Below are 23459 nucleotides of genomic sequence, written 5' to 3'. Positions count from 1 at the left end.
CATTTGAATTGATCTCACAATTGTTCCTCGTTCATGTGCCACACAGGCACTCAGCCCCTTCCTAACAGCTTGGAGGAAACAGTAGAGATGGTACTTTGTGAGAGGGTAAATGAAGACAACTTGATTTGCTCAGGTATGTGTTTAGTATCTTCTCTATCATTGAACATGCTTTCGGGTCCTCTTCTCCGCACCCCATAAATAATCGGTGTGACTGCAAAGACCAGACTGAAAGCAAATTGGTCATTCAGGAGTCAGGTTCATATGCTGTGCCACCAATGAGTCCTATTCTCCAGAGGCAAATCAAAGCCTCCACTGCAGTTGATGTGGTCGGGGACCCTCCCTCAACTGTGTGTGTGGAGCTGCAGGGTTACTAAAGGCCATGCCAGGTAGGGAACAAGAGATAATTGTCATGCAGGGAGTGTAGAATTTGAATAATTTGATGTAATGATACATTTTTCTCCCAGTCCCACTCATTGGAAACTACTGAGGGAAAAGTCTTGTAAGGCAGTAAAAGTGTGAAGTAGAAAAAAACAGACAAAAGTAGGTAACTGAGTGAAAGGTCTGGACTGGCTATATTTTCTGGAATGCCCTAGACTGACAACCAGGAAGTGAAGTGACAGAATGCTGGAGTAGGTGTATGAGCAGAGCAGAGACTGATAATATCTACATATTCAGATTTTGGACATTGAAGTATCCTAGGAAATTCCCGGCTATACAAAGAGGGTAAAACCATGTTTGTGGACGTTATCTACACCAAGTATAAATGTGTAAGGGTAGTGCTGGCATGCATGTGTTCAGTGCATCCTGATTTTTCTCATGACTCATTTCACCCCATCACTCTTGTGCTCCAGAATCTGGGGAGACATTACGTACCACATCTAAGTTTTGGCAGATTAGCATTTTCAATGTTCAGTGCCCTGGCTTTCCAGTTGACACTTATTGTGGTTCAGTGTTTTCTCCGACTAAGCAAACCCAACTCTGTCTGTAATAGCACTGTCCTATGAGATCTACCTGAGGTTCCATTCACTGCTAGACTCTTTCCTTGAACTCCAATGAAAGAGCCAAATGAGAAAATTGCTACTTTACTGGTAATTTACATGGTGTACACGCCTAGTAACTATCTCACCTTCACAAACATGGAGAAAAGGCCACTACAGTCTGGTGTTCACCCCTAAATCTTGCTGTAACATGCTGCTGTTCCTGGTTGGCTAGAAGTATATGCTCAGTGAGGGTGGGGCAAGTTATAAACAGTAACTACATGTTTGCAGCTCTCCTATTAGCATGTCTGAAAGCACTTGGGGATTTCTCCATTATGATTACCATTCCTGTTCCCAAAGCTCTGGAACCTAGCTGGAGGTGATCTGAGCTGTCTAATGGATTAACAGTAGTTTGTAGACTTTCAATAGGGAAGCAGGATGAAAAGTGGGCAAAGGGTATTGAATAGCACTTGAAAAGTGGCTGCCCATGATTCATACCTGTAATCTAGCTTCTCAGGAGGCTGAGATCTGAGGATCATGGTTCAAAGCCAGTCAGGGCAGAAAAGTCCTTGAGACTTATCTCCAGTTAAACAGCAAAATACCATAAGCAGAAGTGTAGCTAAAATGGTAGAGCACCAGCCTGAAGGAAAAAAGCTAAGAGCTCAATGCCCTAAGTTCAGGCCCTAGTACCAGCACACACAAAAAGACATTAAGTCACCACAAGCGTGGACATAATCTATTTAAGATTTCAAATAAATAGAGTAAAATAATAGCAACTTCACACAAGCACACGAGATAAAGCGTAGATTTTCTTGCTCAAAAGCTTTTTGTATTGAACACTCTTCAAGTGTCACATAAAAATTTGGCTATATTACTTGCTTTTCCACAGATGTACTATTTTACAGTCAAATCATAGAAGAGACCTCTCCTGGGTCCCACTGATTTATAAACTAAAAGGCCAAGTGAAAACATAAATGGAATCCAAGTTTTTTTTTTTTTTTGGGAGGGGGAGGGGATTGAACTTGGATCCTGGTCACTGTCTCTGAGCTCTTTCACTTAAGGCTAGTGCTCTACCATTTTGAGCCACAGTGCCACTTCCGGTTTTCTGGTGGCTCCTGTAGATAAGAATCTCACAGACTTTTCTGCCTGAGCTGGCTTTGAATGAGGAGCCTCAGATCTAAGCCTCCTGAGCAGCTAGGATTACAGGTGTGAGCCACTGGCACATGGCCCAAGCTTATTTTTAATAATAGTTCTCAAATCACACTTTTTTAGGAATAGATATCGAGTCTCATTTAACCCTTAGTTTACTGTTTAAGAAAAAGGAAATCTAAGAACATAATGTGACAGATGCAGCATATTTGTGGACTGTAATGTCCAGGATTCTAAAACTATAGAAGAATCACTATTCTCAGTATTTGACATGCAACATTTTCGTACTGCAAAAGCTTTTGGCTTTAGATTCTTAAGTAGTACTGGGTATTATAAGCCTTTTTTAATAACATCTCCAAATGTATATAAATAAGTCAAAATGTATGCTATTAATTTCATTGACTTCTGCAGAATCTATGTGCATGTTTGTGCTGCTGCTGGGGCTTGAACTCAGGACCTCAGTGCTGTCTCTGAACTTCTGTACTCAAGACTAGCAATCTACCACCTGAGCCACAGCTCTTCCTTTTTTTTAAGGAGGGGGTTAACTGGAGATGAGTCTCACGGATTTTCTTGCCTGATCTGGCTTTGAACTGCAACCCTCAGATCTCAGCTTCCTGAGTAGCTAGGATTAGAAGTATGAGTCACCAGTACCCAGCTTACTTCTGCAGAATCTTTTAGTTTAAAATCTACCAAACCTTGAGGATATTTGTTTTTGAATTGTTGTATTAAGATCAAGCCACCTGAATCAAGAAAGCCAAAAGCTTAGTCTCAGTTTTTGAAATAAAAATTTCAAAATTATGAATAAACATCATTATTAATAATTCTGCAAGCATATTAATACTGATAATCAACATGAGACTGCATTATTTTAGAATATTTAAGCATTTATGGGCTGGGAAGGTGGCTCAGTGGTAGAGCACTTGCCTTGCATGCATAGGCCCTGGGTTTGATTCCTCAGCACCACATAAGCAAAACGAAAAAAAGCCGGAAGTGGCGCTTGTGGCTCAAGTGGTAGAGCGCTAGCCTTGAGCTGAAGAGCTGAGGGACAGTGCCCAGGCCCAGAGTTCAGGCCCCACAACCAGACCGCCCTCCCCCCCCAAAATGAATATTTAAGCAATTATATTACATTTAGATAAACAGACACAGATGAGTTTTCCAAGTTGTTTAATAAATTTACTTACAATGCACACATTCCTGAGTATTCCTTATTGTGATGACATCATTGTTTTTCAGGACTTTTCTGCACTCAGCTTAAAAGGTGCTTCTTCCCAAGAAACTGAACTTTTCTGTCAAATGCACTTGACCGAATAGGAGAATTGGGCTCATAAAATGGGTTCATTGCAAACTAGGAAAAGAAGAGAGGACTAGTGAGCTTATCAAAGCAGAGGATGACAAATCACAAGTCCTTAAAAGGAAATTATTTTCTAGTTTTAAATTTCAAAAGACATTAAAAAAAAGTCTGAGGATTTCATTTTTAAGATTCATTGAAAATGTTCCATTGTTAAACACTAACATCTCCTAAAGAGAATTTTTCTTAAGGTGCTTTAGCTTTGAGAAGTACCTGTGGCTAAACTACTAGTTGTGTGTCAAGTATTGCCTGTGCAAATTGACCCTTTTGTGAAATACTAGTCTAATGTATTCATAACAAATATACGGACTGTCAAACCCTTTGGACTATATAAACAAATGTAAAACCTGACATACATTTAGAGTTAAAAAAAAACAGTGACACCATACTGCTGCATAGTAACTTATTTTGTATATGTGTTTATGTCAGTACTAGGGCTTGAATTCAGGGCTTTGTGCTTGCCTTTAGCTTTTTCACTGGAGGCTAGCACTTCATCAGTTGAACTATACATCCACTTATGGCTTTTTGATGGTGAACTGAAGTATTTATCTACTTGGGCTGGCTTTGAACTATGATCCTCAGATCTCAGTCTCCTGATTAACTGGGATTAGTGCCCAGCAAGTAACTCTTAATGGGACTTCTTTTTTGAGACAGTCTAACTGTGTAACCCAGACTGGCCTTGAACTATAGATATTCCTGTCTCAGTTCCTGAGTGCTGCGATTATAGAAATGTATTACCTTGTATAATAGCTTGTTATCTGTGCATGTAATATTCTAGCACAGGTCTAAGTAACAGTTCCTTAGCTGATAATAGTAAATGTATTATAACATGTGAGAAAAAGTATTTGTCACCTTTGACTAGAAATACTGAATGTCCAATTTTGTTATTGTGCTTTAGGGAAGAGGAAACAAAGGAGGCAACAATGCTTGATAAGAAATGTACTCATTATCTTGCCTATGTAATTGTAACCCCTCTGTACAGTATTTTCACAATAATAATTTAAAAAACTCAAATATAAGCCTAGACCATACTTAAGAACATACTGTTGTTGGCACTATAGTCTGACATCCTATTACTACTTCATTTGTCAATTTAATATATCCATTTAAAAAACAAACAGGTGGCACCATTGTCCTCAAATGGCTATTTGATGATAAAAGAATCACTTCCTGCTAGGCACCGGTGGCTCTCACTTATGATCCTAGCTACTCAGGAGGCTGAGATCTGACAATGCTGGTTTGAAGCCAGCCTGAGAAGACAAATCATCTCCAATTAACCAGCAAAAAGCTGGGAGTAGAGGTGTTGCTCAGCTGCTAGAACAGCAGCCTTGAGCAAATTAGCTATGTAAGAGAGTGAGGCATACTTCAAGCCCCAGTAGTGGCACATATACCACCAACAAAACCACAAAAACCACTTCCTATCAATTTGTGATCTATAGTCATCACTGCCAAGTTATTTGTAAACTGCAACTGATTTGTAAAGTCAATGGAAAAAGTTTTAAAGCATTTTCTCTAAGGTAGACTGCATTCTTGCTCTTTAGGAATCCATAATAAAGTCAAGTCTCTTAACCAAAGGGGAAGAATGACACTGACTTTCCTTCACAGTAACTTAAAACTCACTACCCTGACTTTTTCTGAATATCATTTGATTTGGCAGGGAATACTTGGCCACTGGGAAAATTGGCAGAACTAGTTCTAACTAGGTGAAAGCTAGTCTAAAATGAAAACTGCATCTTGAGAGACATGCTTAAACAGGGCAGTCTCCTGTCAAAGCTAGAATCCCTTGTTACAATCAGACTTTTAAAAATTGTAGACCTTACCTTTATGTATAAATCATAGACATCAGTGAAGAAGTTCTTTATTCCATCTTCTTGCCTTACATCATGAAGCATAATAAATCTCATATGTGAGACAATTAAGGTATAATTTTTATTCAAACTGAAAAAAGCAATTGCTTAGCTAGGCTGGTGGCTCATGCCTGTAGTCTTAGCTACTACTCAGGATGCTGAAATGTGAGGATAGCAGGTGGAAGCTCGCTGGGCCAGGAAAGTCTCCGAGATTCTTATTTCACTACCAAAAAGTCAGAAGTGGTTCTTCAAATTAATCATATGTACTATTTTGCAATGGGAGAGTTGAATGTATAAACTGTTTAAAGACAACTTTGTTTTATCTTAGAATATAATCTTTAAAATTAGAAAACAAAGCTAGGGGCACAGCTTAAGAGCAGAGTACCTACCTAGCAAGCATGAAAGCCCAAATTCAAATGGCAAAAAAATAAAGTTAGAAAACAGATATAAAGCCAGACACTGGTGGCTCATACCTGTAATCCTAGCTACTCAGGAAGTCTGAGATCTGAGGATCACAGTTTGAAGTCAGCTTGGGCAGAAAAGTCTGTGAGACTCTTTATCTCCAATGAATACTACCCCAAAAAGCTTGAAGTACAGCTATGGCTCACATGGTAGAGCATTAGCCTTGAGCTAAAAAAGCTCAGGAATACTGTCCAGGCCATGAGTTGAAAAGTCTCAAGACCAGCACTAACAAAAAACATATATAAAGAAAACTCACCCTTAGTATCATTCAGATAAACCTTCATTTTTATATGAGACTTAGTTTGAAAATTGAAATTATATTAAATACAATAAAATTATTTTTTTTCTAATAGAAGTAACCCCCAAAAGGAAGTTCCCATTTTGATCTGAGTCTTTAAAGTCTCCAAGTTCAGAATCTAGCTTCTATGTCTCCACTCCCCCATTCCTCCTCTTTCCCCTTCCTCTTCCTTCTTCTGGCCTCTGTGTCCCCTCCTCCTCTTCTTCCTCCTCCTCCTCCTCTCCCACCCTCTCCTCCTCCTTTTTTGTCTTTTTTGGTGCTGAGGATCAAACCCAGGATGTTGCACTTTGTCCCTGAGCTACATCCCAGCCCTGTTCCATGCTCTTATGGTTTGTAAACCCAACCTTTAATTAAATATATTTCCTAGTAAAGGAAGGATATGTCCTGCAGTGACGAATGCTGACACAAACCACTCATTGAATTTGTCCACGGTTTTCAAATACATGTTGTTTGAAAGCCACATGTTTTCATCCACAAGGTCAAGAGCCGCGTGAGCTATGAACTGGTTCAGATGGCGATGATCATCCTGAATGACAGAGGACAGCAAGAGACATTTCCAGATCACCTCAGGATTACAACAACACATTCTATAAACTCTATATATGATTTCCTAGTGAGATAAAACACTTTATCAGGAGACACAAAAGCTTTATGGTTTTCATAGTTTAAATTGATATCTAAAACTAAAAAGAACAGAAAGTGAATATTAAAAAAAACTAGAGTCTGAGGCTCTGAATTCAATTCCTAGTACTAGGTAAAAAAAACTACATGAAAATTAGGTTTTTGTGTGTTCCAAGGAAGTTAGTAAACTCTGTAACCAGTTATACATGTGGAAAAAAATACTATACTTAGGGGAGAAAGGTAGATCCAGACTATGAGTCTCATAGTTTATTGAGGACATGGAAACTGTGTAAGTGGCTGTGGATCAGAGCACCCTTCAGGTCAAGTAGGTGGTGAAGGAGAAGGAGATAAATGGTGCCATGCATTCAGGACAAGGGCCAGAGCCAGCAGGGAGAATGGAGCTTCCTGGGCGGCAGCAGCAGCAGAAAGGTAGGCTGGAACCCACCTCACAAAGAGGCCTCCTTCAGGTGGACAGGACTTATATGACATAAAGATGTGGGAATCATGGGAGGCCACCAGACTCAACTCAGCTTCAGCTACGGGCAGTCATTTGGGATAACCAGTGGTTCAAAGCCAGCCTGAGCAGAAAAACCAGAGACTCTTATTAGAAGGCAAAAAGCCAGAACTGGTTTTGTGGCTCAGATGGTAGAGCGGCAACTATGATTGAAAAAGCTGAGCCAGAGTGTGAGGTCCTGAGTTCAAGCCCCAGTAATAACATCCAAAAAAAAAGGAAAAAAGAAAGGAAATTTCATATGCTGAAATCCTAAGTCCCAGCACCTCTGAAGGCAGGCTTGGTGGGGAAAAAAAGGGTCACTGCACATAAGGTTAAGATGATGTCATACTGGCGTAGGGTAGGGCTCTATTCCAATAACTGCTATCCCTATAAAAATGGGACATTTAAGTCAGGTATAGTGATTCATGCCAGTAACCTTAGATACTCTGGAAGTGGAAGGCAGGAGGATTTCAGTTTGAGGACTGAGCAAAAATACTTCATGAAACTCCATCTCAAGCAGTGCAAAGTTGTCATCCTAGCTATGCAAGAAGCTTAAATACAAAGAAACATAGGTTGTATGGTTTCCCTCATTTGTGATAGCTGGAGGGTGCCTATAAATCTACAAGTAGGGCTGGGAAGGTGGCTCAGTGGTAGAGCGCTTGCTTTGCATGCATGATGAGGCCCTGGGTTTGATTCCTCAGTACCACATAAGCAGAAAAAAAAAGCTGGAAGTGGCGCTGTGGCTCAAGTGGTAGAGTGCTAGCCTTGAGCTGAAGAGCTGAGGGACAGTGCCCAGGCCCAGAGTTCAGGGCCACGACTGGACCCCCCCCACCCAAAAAAAAAAAATCTACAAGTAAACACACTGGATGGTTAAAGAGAAAATACACTAGGGCATGACAAATTACACAGGACTCTAGGTATTCACACACTAATTGTGTGAATTAGGAGAGGAACACAAAGGCATAATACCTATGTACATCTGAAAATATAAAATAATAATTATCAAAATGAACTCCAGGAAATAAAAACAAGAGTTTTTTTCTTTGTTGCTGCTTATATTTTCTTTTCCTTTTGTTTGTTCATTTATCTATCTTTGGGAGGGTAGGGGGGACATAGAAATAGAGGAACAAAGGGTGAACCAATGCATTAATGGTACTCAGTAGACATGATGTTGAAAATGAACTATACAACTTGTGGGTGGGGACAGGAGGGAAAAACTGGGAGAGAATGAGGGAGGTGACATTTATCAAAAAGAAATGTATTCTTTATCTGATTTATATAACTGTAACCCCTCTGGTATATCACCTTTATAATAACAGTAAGACATGGATTAAAAATAGGCTTAAGTAAGGCAATGGCAGTCCAGTTAGGACAAAAAGTGAGACCCTATACAAAAAATACTGAAATCAGAAAGAGCTGAAGATATTGTTCAAATGGCAGACTGCCTGACTAGTAAGCATGAGGCTAGGGGAAGGCGGGGGGGGGGGGGGGGGAGCGGGCAGGGATTTTTGTGCCACAATCCCAGATACTACCTTCAGTTGAAGCCTAGCCTGCCTACACTGATTTCAAACATCTGCCCCCTAAAGACAATACATTGTTGTTCCACACTAGTCAGGTTTAGTACTTTGTTACAATAGCCATAGGAAACTGATACATTGTTCTTGCTGAGATTGGTCCCATTACTGGGCTAGAGGAAAGCTGCCAGTTGCTCTGGAGTCCCTTACACAGCTAAAGTATGTTTACTTCATTCATGTTACCATGACAAAGCTAACTGAATCCTTAGAGAAATGGATGTACTTTGTTTCCGGCTCACAGCAGTGTTTTCTATGACTTTACAGGAGTGATCACCTTTAAGAGACTGTAGAAATGCTTTACGAAGGCAAGTGGTAGGTAACAAGAAAAAGAACTCAGACCAAGTGATCACTTTTCTATGTGCTGTTTTTGCTGCATCTCCTCTGGGGTGCACAGAAACTGACTTAATAGCAATGCCCTCAAAGCAACTGTTGCTACAGAGATACTTCAAAACAAAGTTGTTACTTTGTTTTGTGTTTTTTTTTCTTTTGATTACCATCCTGGAGTTTGAACTCAGAGCCTAGGAGCTGTCCTTGAGCTTTTGGTTCAACGCTGGTGCTCTACACTTGAGCAACAGATCCATTTTCTCGCTTTCTGGTAGTTATTTGGAGATAAGAATCTCATGGATTTCCTGCTGGGCAGGCTTTGAACCACAATCCTCAGATCTCAGCCTCATGAGTAATTAGGATTACAGGCGTGAGCCACTGGTGTGAAGCAAAACCAAAGGTTTTAGTACAGTGTTTTCATAAGCGTGTATCTCCAGTTAACCAATAAAATGCAAGACTGGAAGCATGGTTCAAGTGGTACAGCATGAACAAACCATTAAGCAAAAGCACAAGGGCCCGAGTTAGGCCTTAGTACCAGGGCGCGCACGCACACACACACACACACACACACACACACACACACACACACACACACACACACACACACACACACACACACACACACACACACACACACACACACGCACGCACGCACGCACGCACACACACCTCTATTGTATTTCTGTGGCAAGACTGAAATGGTTGTAAAACGTCTTTCACTTTAAATTGTATATTTAGATTGATTTAAATAAACAACTCCTTATGTTAAAGGACATTAAAGCCTACTTGTGGAAGTTGGAGGAAACAGACCATACTTGCCAGCAAATTATTAGAAACATGCACTAGCACAAAAAGAGGGAAAGGACTGGGTTGTTCTCAAGAATTGATGACAGTTTGCTCTCAATGGTATGGACCAAGCCATTTCTCTGGAACCATGCTAGATGATAAGAAAATTGGGAGGGAGGGGAAAGAGGAGGGGTCATCACCTCTGGTAGTTCTTTCAAGGTTTTCCATACTTTGCTGCCCAGGCTGTCTTTGAACAATGATCCTCAGGTCTCAGCCTCCTGGGTAGCTAAGATTACAGCAGCACTGCAGAAACCACTGAAAAAAGGTGCTATTGGCCCAGGGCCAGCACAATGAGGAGTAAGGGTTGGTCTCTTTTAATCCTTTCATATACAAATTGATCTATGTCTATCTTGGTGAAAAATCTGATTTAATGAAACAAATAGACTTAGAGGTATTTCAAGGTAGTAATGATGGCTCTTCTAGGCCCATTATAGATGGACTGTTTCTCCACACACTTAAGAAGCAGTATTTCATGGTGTGTGACACAATCAACTGAATATCATGGGAAAGAGACGCTTGACAACCATTCCAGTTAGTCTCTGCTACACTATGCTGAATTAAGGTTGAATAATCGACTCCAAAGACATTCCCTGGCTAGCTTTTCTCAGTCTGTGGGAATCGACAGAGCATTTAACTGCAGTGGGCTTCAACTGTCTCATCAGTCTAGAACCTTTCCAGTTATAAAATCTTTTCTACTGTATCATTACAACAGCATAAAAATTCTTATGGCATTTAAGGTTTCATACGCACTTTGGATTCTGCTTTCCCAGCTGGCAAGAATTCCATTTCAAAAACTGGATTGTCATGATGGCCAACAATTACAAAGTAGAAGCTTCCAGACATTCTCTTCAATATGTGGTTCCTAATTAAATGAAAAATAACACACATTTTTTAGCACTCAATATTGAGATCCAAAAATTATTGATAGCAAATTTAGAATTTTTTTATTTCTTAAAGTTGGCACCATCGAAGAAGATACCAAATCGGTATCTTCTTGCTATCTTCATGAGCTTGGCAGGCTTTCCAGTATACTCTTATAGATGACTTTTGGACCATACAAAGTAAGTATAATAAATACTCTGTTGTCAGAGGGAAATTGGAATATCTCCAGCATGAAATCATAAAGACAATATGATCTCATGACCGCCAAGTTTGGAACATTCAGCTCAACATTAAACCCCATGTGTTTAATAGAGTAAGTTAAACTTAATTTGGACTGTACTTAAAAAAGGAGCCAGGAGCTTGTGGCTCATGTTTATAATACTAGCTATATAGGAGGTTGAAGGATGAGAATTGCAGTTCACTTAGGCCTTGAGTTCAAGCTCCACGACCTGCACACAAATAAAAAGAGAGAAAAGAAATAATCCAAATAGAACAACAACTGAAGGGCCATGGAACTGATAGGTTGACTAAAGAAAGTAGGAGAAAAGCAGTGACTCCATGGATTTCAACATGTATTGTCCAAAAGCTGAATTGGCAGATGGGTGGACAGATGGATGAGGGTTCAGTAGGGGGATGGACAGATTTACATTTGTATTTTTAGCAAAGGAGCCTTCAAGTCTTACTAGTAATGTGACCACCAGCCGTCCTTAATCTCTCATGTCCACTTCTCCTTCTGCACAGTAGAGACAGCACTGTAGCTACTTTAGGATGTATTAGGAAGATTATTATACAATCTAATGCACGTATGTGGCTCACAGTAACTGCTAATCTAGACTAAAACGAAAGAATAAATGCATGTTAGGATGTGACTGTTAACTAGGCAAGGTAGAGTAGAAATGTAGTTAATTGGAAATTACCAGTGATCCTAGAAATCAGAGGCAACTGCAGTCCAGAACTAAAGAAACCTCACTGGGCTTCCTGCTGACTCACACCGAAAATGCAATAAAATTTGAAGAAACCTGAAATAGGTTTCTGAATGAATGAAACATTTTATAAAAGAAATCAGGCACAGCAGGCACTTGTATCTTGAAGTAGAAGAGGTTGTGACTGTGGAAGTAAAGGTAGATGAGAGGGGAGACTGTTTTGATATGATGAAAGAGCACTTAATATGTTATTTGGGGAAGAAGCCCATACACTGTATTTGCAGCCTCTTACTACTACGACTCCTCTCACTCTTTAGTGACAGAGCTAAGTAGTTAAAATAGAAAACATTCGGCCTACAAAGCCAAAAAATATTATTATTTTGTTCTTTATGAAAAAGTTTGCCTGAGTTGGGTGCTGGTGTTTCACATCTGTACTCCTAGCTACTCAGAAGGCTGAGATCTTAGGAGCATGCTTCAAAGCCAGCCTGGGAAGGAAAGTCTGTGAGACTTACCTCCAATAACCACCAGGAAATCAGAAGTAGAGCTGTAGGTCAGAGTGGTAGAGTGCTAGCCTTGTGCAAAAGAGCTTAGGGACAGTGCCCAGGCCCTGAGTTCAAGTCATATGACTGATTAAAGTTTGCCCATTTAAGGGGAAAGATAAATATAAAGTATAAGAAAAGAAGTCAGACACCAGTGGTTCACATCTATAATCCTTGCTACTGAGGAGGCTGAGATCTGAGGATTGAGGTTCAGAGATAGCCCCAGCAGATCAATCTGTAAGACAAGTCAGTTAACTTTCAAAAAGCCAGCAGTGGGATGCATGACTCAAGAGGTAGACCCCTAGCTATTAGCAAAAAAGCCAAAAGAGTGAGAGGCCTGGAGATCAAACCCAAGTATAGGCAGAAAAAAGAAAATAAACACCAAGAGAACAGAAAGGAAAGGAAAGGAAAGGAAGGGGTGGAGAGGCAGATGGAGTGAAGGAGGAAGAAGGGAAGAGGGAAGAAGGGAAGATGCAAATAGTGAAATTGGATCACAAAGGCAACCAAGAATGACAAAAAAGCTATGGAAAACTAGGAAATTTGGTAACAATCCTCCAGAGAAAAGTGATGAGAGGAGGAAAGGGAAGTTGAAATTTGAACCAAGCAAACAATGATATCATGAATCATGAATTCTTGCTGGAATAGGTTCAGGGCTGGTGTTTGCCAAGGGAAAGGCTTTCTTCAGCACAAACAAGCAGCAATAGGAAATATATGCATATAAGGAAAATAACCCATGTGCCACCCCCATACTTGTCCATTTATGGAATCCACAAATGAGAGAAAAGTGTGAAGATAGAATAAAAGGGAAACAAAAGACAGACAAATCACCCTGCTGGGAAAATGACACAGAGCTTTCTTTATAGACAGTCTGTCCTTGACTAGAGTTGCCAAAAACTTGATTTTGTAAACAGCTGAAGAAGCAGGAAGGGCTACCATTCTCCATTTATTCTGTGAGAACAAACCTGACAGGTGAAATGGAAGAAGTGAAAATCCTAGGAGAAAAGAACTCTACTATCTCTGGAAGGGAATGCCTGTAATCATTTCGCAGTTGCTTGTAGGCTTCCCACACGCTGGGCCTTGGGCAAAGATGATGCATGCCTTTGCTGTCTACCATATGAACTTTCTGCAAGCATGAAAATGTGCTGTACCCACACTGTACAATATGGGGGCCACTGAGCACTTGAAATGTGATTACTGTGACCGTAGACTGGTTTTTCACTCTAATTGACTTAAACCTACATGACTACTCGTTGCCAGTGGCTACAATACACACAGGACAGCACAGCTCTAAATCAATGATTCCAAACTAAGTAAATAGTTACTTGAATAATAAATTTAATTAGTAATAAATAATTAAATGACTCCCTGCTGAATAAATAATGCCCCTTTCTCGAGATGTCCACATGCTAATACCTGGAACCTGTACGTATGTTAGGGTTCCCGACAGAGGAGAATTAAGGTTGCACATGGAAGTAAAGCTGCTCATCAGCTCATGGTAGAAAGAATACCCTGGGTCACCTCAATGAGTCAAGTGTGGTGTCACAGATAACACTAAAACTGGAAGGAAAGAGCCAGGCATGTTGGTTCATGCCTGTAATCCCAGAACTCAGGTGACTGAGAGAAACCCTGAGTTGGAAGCCAACATAGACTATCTAGGGAATCCCTGTCTCAAAGAAAACACAACATGGAAGAAGCAACAGAGGAAAGTCAGGGAGAAGTGTGGCTTACAGGGAATAGTCACAAAGATGCAAGATCAATGGCTGTGAAAATAAATGAAGGGGACATAGTGAAGGGATGTGAAGGTGGCCTCTTGAAGCTGGAAAAGATAAGTAAACAGATTCTCTCTAGGGCTTCTGAAAGGCACACAGCCCTGATGATAGCTTGATTTTAGTCCAGCAATACATGTGAGACTTCCTTCTATAGAACTCTATGATAAAAAATGTGTGTTGTAACAAGCAACATACAGCAATTTGTTATGGCAGAAGTAGCAAGCTGATACATATGTCTAAGCTGAAAACACATGGGTAGGAGCATAAAGGAAGGAAAGGCTAAGGCAGTGTCAGCACATGGGGAAGGAGGCACATTCTATGCAGAGATGGCCCAAAGGGAATTCACCTCCAGGGATATGAGTCTAAATGCACTTTGGCCATGATGTGCCAATTAGAAAAGAGCTGTAGCAATATGAGGATGACAGTGTGGAAAAGAACAGGGCTGTGGTATTTCCCAGCACCAGTCCCAATACCTCACCCGTTTAATGTTTGCAGCAGGAACTGCAGAGAGAGCGCTGCAGTGTGAACTGTATGCGCTACTGGCAGGCAGGTATGAGGAGTAGCATTTTAGCATTAAGTTGCTCTACTACTGGAAAGAACCTTCAGAATGCTCCAATGCTTAGAGGATACAGGAGTGGATCATGAGGACTGATGAGGAAGCATGTGCTCGGGTGGTTCACAGCATGCCTGTGACAAGCTGCGGGAGTTTGTTAAGGTACCTGTGAAGAAATTACTGCAGTGGCAAGGGAGCCAACTTGGTGGCAGGGTGGCAGGACTGTCACTTGTGAAAACAGCAGCTGTCCCTCACTGTCCCACGGTGTCACTAGGGTGACTTGGACTCCTTTTGAGAGGGAGAAAACGAAAACCAACTTAGTGAGATTGAGGAGCTTTCTGTCTTAAACATGAAGAAATAAACAATGCAGGAAGTAGGCCACCAACTAGTCACAAACACAAACAGGGACCTGCAATCTAGCATCAGAAGAGCAAAGCCTATAGGTGTAATGTGTGTAAATATGGTAAAGAAAACAAATTCCTTTTTAGGTGATGATCAGGAAAAGCAGGGGAGAAAGGTCAACTGCTTCAAGCAGGATGTAGATCTGGTTCACTTCCGCTTTCTCTGAAGAATGACTTTCAAACAGCAGACCTGGAAGAAATCAGGTTAGGTAGAGTGTACACTTCAAAACAAGTATATTTAAAAGTATCTAGGCATTTCATTGAATTCAAGCCTACAGGTTCTGGCAAATTATAAAGCTCGGATTAACAAATGTAATTTAGGCACAGAAAAGTGCCATATACTTAAAGAGATAGGCAGATGTTATTTTTAATTTTCAGAAACAGGAAAATGTAGTAAATGACCGTTTGGGGTCAGATATAACACCAGGAAGTTTTACTATAGATAAACTTATTTAATATAAATTATTTTTTAAAAATGGAATAGGTCACCCAGCGCCAGTGTCTCACGCCTGTAATCCTAGCTACTCAGGAGTCTGAGATCTGAGGAAAGAGATTCAAAGCCAGCCCAGGCAGGAAAGTCCATGAGTCTCTTATCTCCAATGAACCACCAGAAAACCTGAAGTGGCGCTGTGGCTCAAGTGTAGAGTGATAGCTTTGAGCTGAGGGACAGGGCCCAGGCTAAGTTCAAGCCCCGTGACCAACAACAACAAAAAATGGAATAGGTCATTGTTTATTCATACTTTACTTATGCTGAGAACGAGCCAGACCAAACCTTTTCTATTTTGGAAGGGAAATATAGTAGGTAGTCAGCAAATTACTATCTGTGATTTGGTTATCTACCTAAGAACAAACTGAAGTCCTGTAGCCTGGGAGATAGATACATGGTCTTGCTAGAATGGTACTCTGAGAGCAGTCACACTGTTTATCTGTTTACTGTGGTATTGTCAGAGTCACAACAGTCCCAAGAGCACACTGGGCACTTGTTATTTGCAGAAAAAGGATGACCTACAGCTGACCTGAGTGTCAATACTCAAAGACCAGTGTGTGTTCTAGGTGGTAAATTTATAGCCCAGCATCTCTGGGGAGGCTTTGAAACTGAGCTTAACCTAGTCCATCTCAGCTTTGCTTATGTGGTTTTTTTTTTTTTTTGAGACAGTTTCATGCTAGGTAGTGCAGGCTGGTCCGCAGCTCTTGAATTAAAGGCGTGTGCTACCTACCACACCTAGAATTGAATCAGTAACTTGGATGAAGACAATTTACCATGTTCAAAGATAATGCTAATGAATAGGATTGTGTAAAATCTCTATGGCTAGGATAGTTAGGTGGGTTAATAAGACATAACTTAATAGAATGAAACAAAATGAATCCTGTGCTTGAGTTTGAAAACAATCAACAGAGCCGGGTGCTGGTGGCTCATGCTACTCAGGAGGCTGAGATCTGAGGATCATGGTTTGAAGCCAGCCTGGGCAGGAAAGTCTGTGAGATTCTTATTTCCACTTAACTACCTGAAAACTGGAAGTACAGCTGTGACTCCAAGTGGTATAGGACTAGCCTTGAGCAAAAAAGCTCAGGGACAGAGCCCAGGACCTGAGTTCAAGGCCCAGGACTGATCAAAAAAAATCAACTTCACAACAATAGTAGGAGTAAAGACTAGTTTAAGAGCAATTTATCTAAATAAATGCCCAAATTTTAATTTACTGTAAGTACACTATGGGTGAAAAAGAGCTAAAACAACCTAGCCTATATTAAGAGAAAAACTATGTCCAAGAGAAGTTGGAAAAATGTCCATGTCCTCTTCACTAATAAAATCTTTGGAGAAGGTACTCATTTCTGGGAAATCACATTTTAAAAGGATTAATTCCTCCAAACGGTATGGTGTATCTAGGCTAGAGATGCTCTGGAAACAAGAGACAGCTGAAAAACTGAGTTGTGTTAAACTAAGGGGAAAAAAGACTTTTCATTAAAAAAAAAAGGGGGGGGGTTTGACTAGGAATGACAAAGAGTTTCTTCTCTTCGGCAAATTCTAAACACCTGGTAATGACTACCAGCCCTGGTGCTGAGAAAGGTCTAGCAATAAATGGCTGTGATCAATTATTCATGTTGTTATGAGTTTGGAGGGAATGCACTATCTACATGAGGGCCAAGTATTTGGTAGCTTGGTACTAGACAGGCTTATCCGGAACTGCTCCATATGCCAAGCCCAAAGCTACTCAGTTGAAGTTACCAGGACCAAGTATGGTGGGGTCTGATAGAAAACCACCAGTGGCCGGGCACCAGCGGCTCACGCCTGTAATCCTAGCTACTCAGGATGCTGAGATCTGAGGATCTTGGTTCAAAACCATCCCAGGGAAGGGAAGTCCATAAGGCTCTTATCTCCAATTAACTACCAGAAAACTGGAAGTGGTGCTGTGTACTCACCTTGAGCTGAATAGCTCAGGGAAAGCACCCAGGCCCAGAGTTCAAGGCTCACAACTGACAAAAATAAACAAATAACTAAAAGGAAATAAAAACAGACTCTATAAAGGAGCTATCTATGCCTAGACAGCAGTGGTTTCAGTTGTTTCATAGACTGGGGCCTGGTGTGGCACAGGGCATATCTATTGCAATGAGAAACTGTATGAATATTTTTGATAGGTCTGCAATAGCAAAATTTCCTGTTAATATTATGAGCAATGTCCCCTCCCTCAAGTGCTTTGGGAGAGCATCTTACCTAACTCTATGCAACTTTAGTACTAAAGGTGTGTTTGGGATAGAGTGTGTCTTCAAGTACTGATGTTTTATTAATAGCATTTACAATGTAATATCTTTTTGAAAGTGTTTCATCATTACTCCACTGTTAGCTACAGGATGGTGTACTAGTATTTGGAAAAGACTCATGTGGTTCACATGTCATTTCTGGATTTTATTACTTATCTCTGTTAGAACTGACTGGTCTATATATGTATTTTTTTCTCCCAAACTCTTTTTGATCACTTCTCCAAAATTACTATTCTTTCTTCCAGCTTGGAGTCTTCTCTGATTCTGTGTTTAGCTTGTATCCATTTAATGTCTAAGTGCCTCTTCCACAATTATTTCCAACAAACACCTATGAGTTTTTTTAACCTCCTATGAAGTCTATTACTCTCACTGTCTCTTAAATTTTGAAACTTTTTTCCATAGCAAGAGATCAAAACTCAATGTACTCTAATGCTAAGCACAAAGCTGAACTTGATTCAGTTTTGTTCCTTCAGGACATAGATACCCTGTACCCAGGATAGAAGTTCCTCAAGCGGTTCCTGACTTCTGTATTCTTTTGCTCTGTTTCCCTGAAATGCTTTATTTTTCACTCCCCATCCAAATCGTAAGGCACTTTTCCCACAGCTTATGTCCTCCACCATTTGTACCTTCAATCGCCTGTCTCTACCATACATAGCTATTTCTCAGTTTTCTGCTGGCAATGTTTTCAATACAGCTTCTGAGTCATTTCGTTCCTTTTGTAATTAGATGTATGCATCTTGGGCCCTTTGCTTCATCTGTTATCTTTGTCACGGCACACGACGGAGCTATAAAATTTAGGCATAAGGTCCTCAACCGGGTGCGATCTTTGCTTCCCAGAGGACACCAGGCAATGTCTGGAGACATTTTTGGGTTTTCCACGTGCACGCGGCGGCGCAGCGCTGCTGGTATTTATTAGGTGCAGACTAAGGATGCGCTCAACCTTTCCCTACCATGCACCGGACTGCATTCCAAAACAGGTGTTGGCTCCAAGTGGCAATCGCACCGCGGTAAGGAACACTCAGTTAAACGATCTAGCAAACACCAAGCCTCCGAGAGGGCGGGCGAGGTGTCCAAGTTCAAATGCAAGGGTGGATTGGCGAGGTGAGCTAGTGATTGAGTCAGCCGATTGGGGACCCGCGGGGCTGATCCGGCCAAGGAAGAGTGCAGGTGCTCGGCCAACAACCGCGTCACGCCGGGCCTAGGACGTCCCCCAAGCATCCGGAGAGACCGCCCCCTCCCCTTCCCCCGTCACGTTCCAGCCCCTACCTGAAGTGGAACGCCGACAGCAGAACCGCCCAGTACACGCGACAAAGACCCGCGCTCCACTGTTTCAGCCCAGAATGCTGGAGTAGACCGCGCGAGAGCCCGCGCTGTGTTCTCGCGAGACATAGGCGGGGTATCTGAGTTTCCTGGGGGCGGTTGGGCGCCTGCGCCATCGCCCTCCTCACAAAGGAGGGTGGGGCTGCTGCGCCCTGGGGAGGGGCCGGATAAGCTCAGAGCCCTGGAAACACGGGGTCCGAAGTGGGAGGCCGATCCCCACTCCTCTTCTCAGTCTCCGCCTTCCTGCTGCATTGGGAAGTCTCTTGGGTGTCGCGGCTCGGCGCAGAAAGGAAGTGTGCGTGTTTACCAAAATTCTAGTTCCGATTCCTAGGCAGAGCATCCAATTCTGGTTTCTCCCAACTCACTGAGCTAAGAAGCAGGACTAGGGGACGGGGCTTCCGTCCCGACCCTGCGCCCCGATCCGAACCTTAAACTCTTGGTTACGGTTGGGCGGGCTCAGTAGATACCGACAGATGGCTCAGGTAGCTACATTGTCACCTAGCAGGGACAGGCAGAAATGAGGATCCTTGTTTGTAGTCGTTAAAGCTAGGCATCTTGGGGTTTCCCGGGAGACCTCAGGCCTGTTTTCAGAAATTCACTTCCCCCTGTGCCGGCCAGGTAACTCGTAACCATTTTCTCTTCCAGTCCAGCATGCCCCACAAGTCTGATGTATTGAGTCAAGATGAACTGCGCAAAAAGCTGTACCAGACGTTTAAGGATCGAGGTTTACTGGACACACTTAAGGTATCAGATTTAGGCATGTCTATGCCGTAACTTTTACAAGTGTTACCTGTAAAACCTGTAACACGTAGCCCACATTTAAATTCATTCTGTCCTTGGGTTTTTTTTAAAAGAGTTATATAGAGCATGGAATTACATTTTTATATAAAAATTAATTTAAAAGTCTGTAATAAAAATTATAGGAAATATTTTGTATAAATAATATTGAGCTCGAGACAAAAGAGCATATACAAATATTAGATTTATTGGGATACCATTAAGACAGGAGCAGATAGCATGTAATGAACACATTTGAATCAGATTGCACTTGTTATATAAATCTGTTACAGGTTCCTGAATTGGTAAATGCTTGTGCAGTATATTTGGATGACAAAGCACATTGACACTGTATGGGAAGCCCTAAACGTATTACTGACTGTGGAACAATTTAAGGATGAATTTAAAAAAACGTTTTGGAATCTATGAATATTGCATATTGCATATTAGAGTGCATATGTGTTAGTGCATTTTATATTTGCAGTACAGCAAGGAATATAATTCGTTTAATGTATTTACTTTACAATATACATTTAAAAGTGTATTTTACGTTTAATATGGGAAATTAAAGAAAGTCTAAGTTTTCCCACTCTCTTCTCCACACTTTTAGTGTTTTACTTCATATCTGCTGTCATATATTTTTTTTCCCATTATCCACCTTTGGCCTTGTTCACTTTGCAGTTGTGGCATGACTGGCTATTCAGTTTCTATTACTCCAACTTGATCAATGACAGGATAGATTTTTTACTTTTTCTTCATTTTTACTTTATTTATTTGTCTTCATTTACTAGTTCTCCAAGGACAGATTATTATTTTTTTAGGGGGGCCAGATTATTTCTTCCCCACAATTTTTACCTTCTCACAATGAGCTAATTTTTATATTCGCATTTTAATAACTGGCACAGAAGATTAAGTAGAACTTAATTTCTAATTAATTTCAAATTAACTTCTGAGATATGTGTTGAGTACTTACAAAGTATCTTCTCTCACACTCCTTCCTACCATCATAGTAAATGCCCTTCTTTCATGCTTTTTATTTAAGAGACATTGCAAAATTTAATTCTGAATAGCCTTTTCTTCTTGTGTTGGCTACTGAGAAGGTCCAGTTTTGTGATTCCTATAAGCACTAAAATGACATGCATTTTGTGTTCTTAAAAATGGGAAATCATCTGGGGCTGGGAAGGTGGCTCAGTGGTAGAGTACTTGCCTTGCATGCATGAGGCCCCTGGGTTCAATTCCTCAGCACCACATAAGCAGAAAGAGCTGGAAGTGGCGCTGTGGCTCAAGTGGTAGAGCACTAGCCTTGAGCTGAACAGCTGAGGAACAGTGCCCAGGCCAGAGTTCAGGCCCCACGATCGACAGAAAAAAAAAAAAAAGAGAAATTCTCGTATGTAATTCATTTTTTTCTACTCTAATTTTCCTTTCATTCAGCTTATATTATGTTTTATCTGTATTTAAGACACCCTAAATCAGTTTATTATTTAAATTTGGTCTTAATATACCACTTCCTCTGTATGTTATAAATGTAATTAAACTACTCCTAAATTTTCTTGTGTAGGATACTGTACTCTTTTGTTTTGCTTTATTATTTCAGGTAGTTAATTGTTTTACATACAGCTGAGCTTGTATATTTTATTAATTGTGCTTATCCATTTTAAATATAGAATGGACAAAAAGCAATGTTGTTACCTGACTTATATAACTGTAATCCCTCTCATGCATCACCTTTATAATAACAATAAAGAAAATAAAAATATATAGAATTTCAGATGTATAGTAAGTCCCATTCTATCCTGGTAATTTTATACCATTCTAGTGTAAAGGATATAAAAAAGGAGTAAAATAAGATCTATATTTGTTGCTTGCTTGTGTTGCATTAATATACGTATATATTATTTCCTGCTAATCATCATGAATCTAAACAATTTACTAATATACTCAGCTCAGTTGTGTATGTCCGAACTATATACAAAATAGATTTAAACATCCAGTTGCCTGAGTAGAGGATTTTCTTAAAATCAAATCAACTAATGATGCTTTTGTTGTAACTTTGAGAAAATAATCTACTCTGAGCCTAGATGTCCTCATTTATAATTTGTGAGAAAATTAATAGGCGTCGCAGTGGCTTAAATGTAAATACACTCTATGTGAAAGTGCATTCTTAGACTTCTTTGGGCTCACTAATTTCCTGCGTGCATTATTTCTTTTAGGAATCCAGTTTTACTGTAATCGGTGTGCCCAATATATTGGATTGACTCAATGTTCTTTTCATAGCTTCAAACATTCCACAGAGGTGTGATGAAGTAACAAACTTATCTTTTACTTCATATCTCAATACCAAGTGTCTGAAATGAGTCCTAGGAAACGAAATTGAATCTCCAAGGTGTCTTGCTGACCACTAGATTACTTGGTAGTTGGGGAAAGATTGTGTGGGGAATGGCTCTTAACTTGTGGTCATGGGTCTGGAACAATTCTGGAAATAAACGTGACAAACCTGTGTATATTTCCAGTGAAACAGTCCTGATTTTTTTTTTGTTCCTGTCTTTCTAGACACAACTCAGAAACCAGCTAATTCAGGAATTGGTACATCCTGTGTTGAGTGGAGAACTGAAGCCTCAATCCATATCAGTGGAAGGCAGCGCCCTCTTAGTCGGTGCTTCCAACGCTATAATAGCAGATCACTTACAAAGATGTGGCTATGAATATTCACTTTCTGTTTTCTTTCCGGAAAGCGGTTTGTCAAAAGAAAAGGTAAAGTCTTTCCATGTTTGAACTTGTACTATCAGTTGCTTCCTCTGATAATTATCACATTCTGTACACTTGAGCTAAGTTTTTTTGTAGGTAGGTTCATTTTTGTTGCTTTGAAATTGCATCTTACCTTCATATTATTGTTACATGAAAAATTGAATGTTATTAATGTTTCAGCTCTTCGTTTCCTCTTTCCTAAAGCAGTGATGTTACAATCACTGAATGCTTTGGAGTTACTGGTCTAACATGTAGTATAGTTGAACTAGATTCCAAACTGCCATTTCTGTTGAGTGTCTCCTGTGAACTTGGCTCTGTGCCAGGCACCAGTGTAAGTGTGGTATGTGTTACAAAGGATGACTCAGACTCGAGAGATGGAGTGATTTAAGCAGTCATGTAAATTCTAAGTTGCAACACAGTAAATATAGATTCCTAAAGTATATTCTTTTCACTATGCTACAGTCTCTTCAGGTATTTCTCTTCTTTGTAAAAGAGAAATGAGTAATGCATGAGTTTTAAAAATGTAAAATTAGGGCTGGGAAGGTGGCTCAGTGGTAGAGCGCTTGCCTTGCATTCATGAGGCCCTGGGTTCGATTCCTCAGCACCACATAAGCAAAAAGAAAAAAGCTGGAAGTGGTGCTATGGCTCAAGTGGTAGAGTGCTAGCCTTGAGTTGAAGAGCTGAGGGACAGCACCCAGACCCAGAGTTCAGGCCCTACAACTGGACCAAAAAATAAAAAAAATAAAAATGTAAAATTATCAAATATTAAAACCCCTGTCTTGTATTTTTCACATTTTTTGGTGTCAGAACTGGGGCTTCAACTCAGGGCCTGGGTGTTGTCATGTAGCTTTTTC

General features: G+C 40.5%; 2 protein-coding genes across 4 annotated transcripts in view; one reads left to right on the top strand and one right to left on the bottom strand.

Moving 5' to 3' along the window:
* Window positions 1-3273: 3273 nt before the first annotated feature.
* On the bottom strand, window positions 3274-19160 carry Trappc2 (trafficking protein particle complex subunit 2). Of its 2 annotated transcripts, XM_070040858.1 has the most exons (6): window positions 19030-19117; window positions 14772-14893; window positions 10690-10801; window positions 6465-6607; window positions 5295-5382; window positions 3274-3471 (listed from the first exon to the last, which is right to left on the bottom strand). In XM_070040858.1, the coding sequence occupies exons 3-6, from the start codon at window positions 10780-10782 to the stop codon at window positions 3373-3375; spliced, it is 423 nt and encodes a 140-aa protein (XP_069896959.1). In that variant the 5' UTR covers window positions 10783-10801; window positions 14772-14893; window positions 19030-19117; the 3' UTR covers window positions 3274-3372. The 2 variants fall into 2 exon arrangements, with proteins under 2 accessions (XP_069896959.1, XP_069896958.1); XM_070040857.1 differs by lacking the exon at window positions 14772-14893 and having other exon boundaries at window positions 19030-19160.
* A 73-nt stretch (window positions 19161-19233) lies between these two features.
* Window positions 19234-23459, top strand: part of Ofd1 (OFD1 centriole and centriolar satellite protein) — a 37491-nt gene continuing 33265 nt past the window's right edge. Inside the window, exons 1-3 of one of the 2 annotated variants that reach the window (XM_070040855.1) lie at window positions 19234-19378; window positions 19729-19827; window positions 22411-22611. In XM_070040855.1, the coding sequence (XP_069896956.1) occupies window positions 19735-19827; window positions 22411-22611 (294 nt within the window). In that variant the 5' untranslated portion in view covers window positions 19234-19378; window positions 19729-19734. Of the gene's footprint in view, window positions 19379-19507; window positions 19566-19728; window positions 19828-22410; window positions 22612-23459 lie in introns of those variants that run through there. The other variant, XM_070040853.1, reaches the window with a different exon arrangement.

Source organism: Dipodomys merriami, unplaced genomic scaffold, assembly GCF_024711535.1.
Source record: "Dipodomys merriami isolate MVZ:Mamm:240054 unplaced genomic scaffold, mDipMer1.0.p SCAF_3, whole genome shotgun sequence".
Classification (NCBI taxonomy): Eukaryota; Metazoa; Chordata; class Mammalia; order Rodentia; family Heteromyidae; genus Dipodomys; species Dipodomys merriami.
The sequence above is the reverse complement of the archived record's forward strand: the minus strand, read 5'-3'. Positions and strand labels throughout refer to the sequence as shown.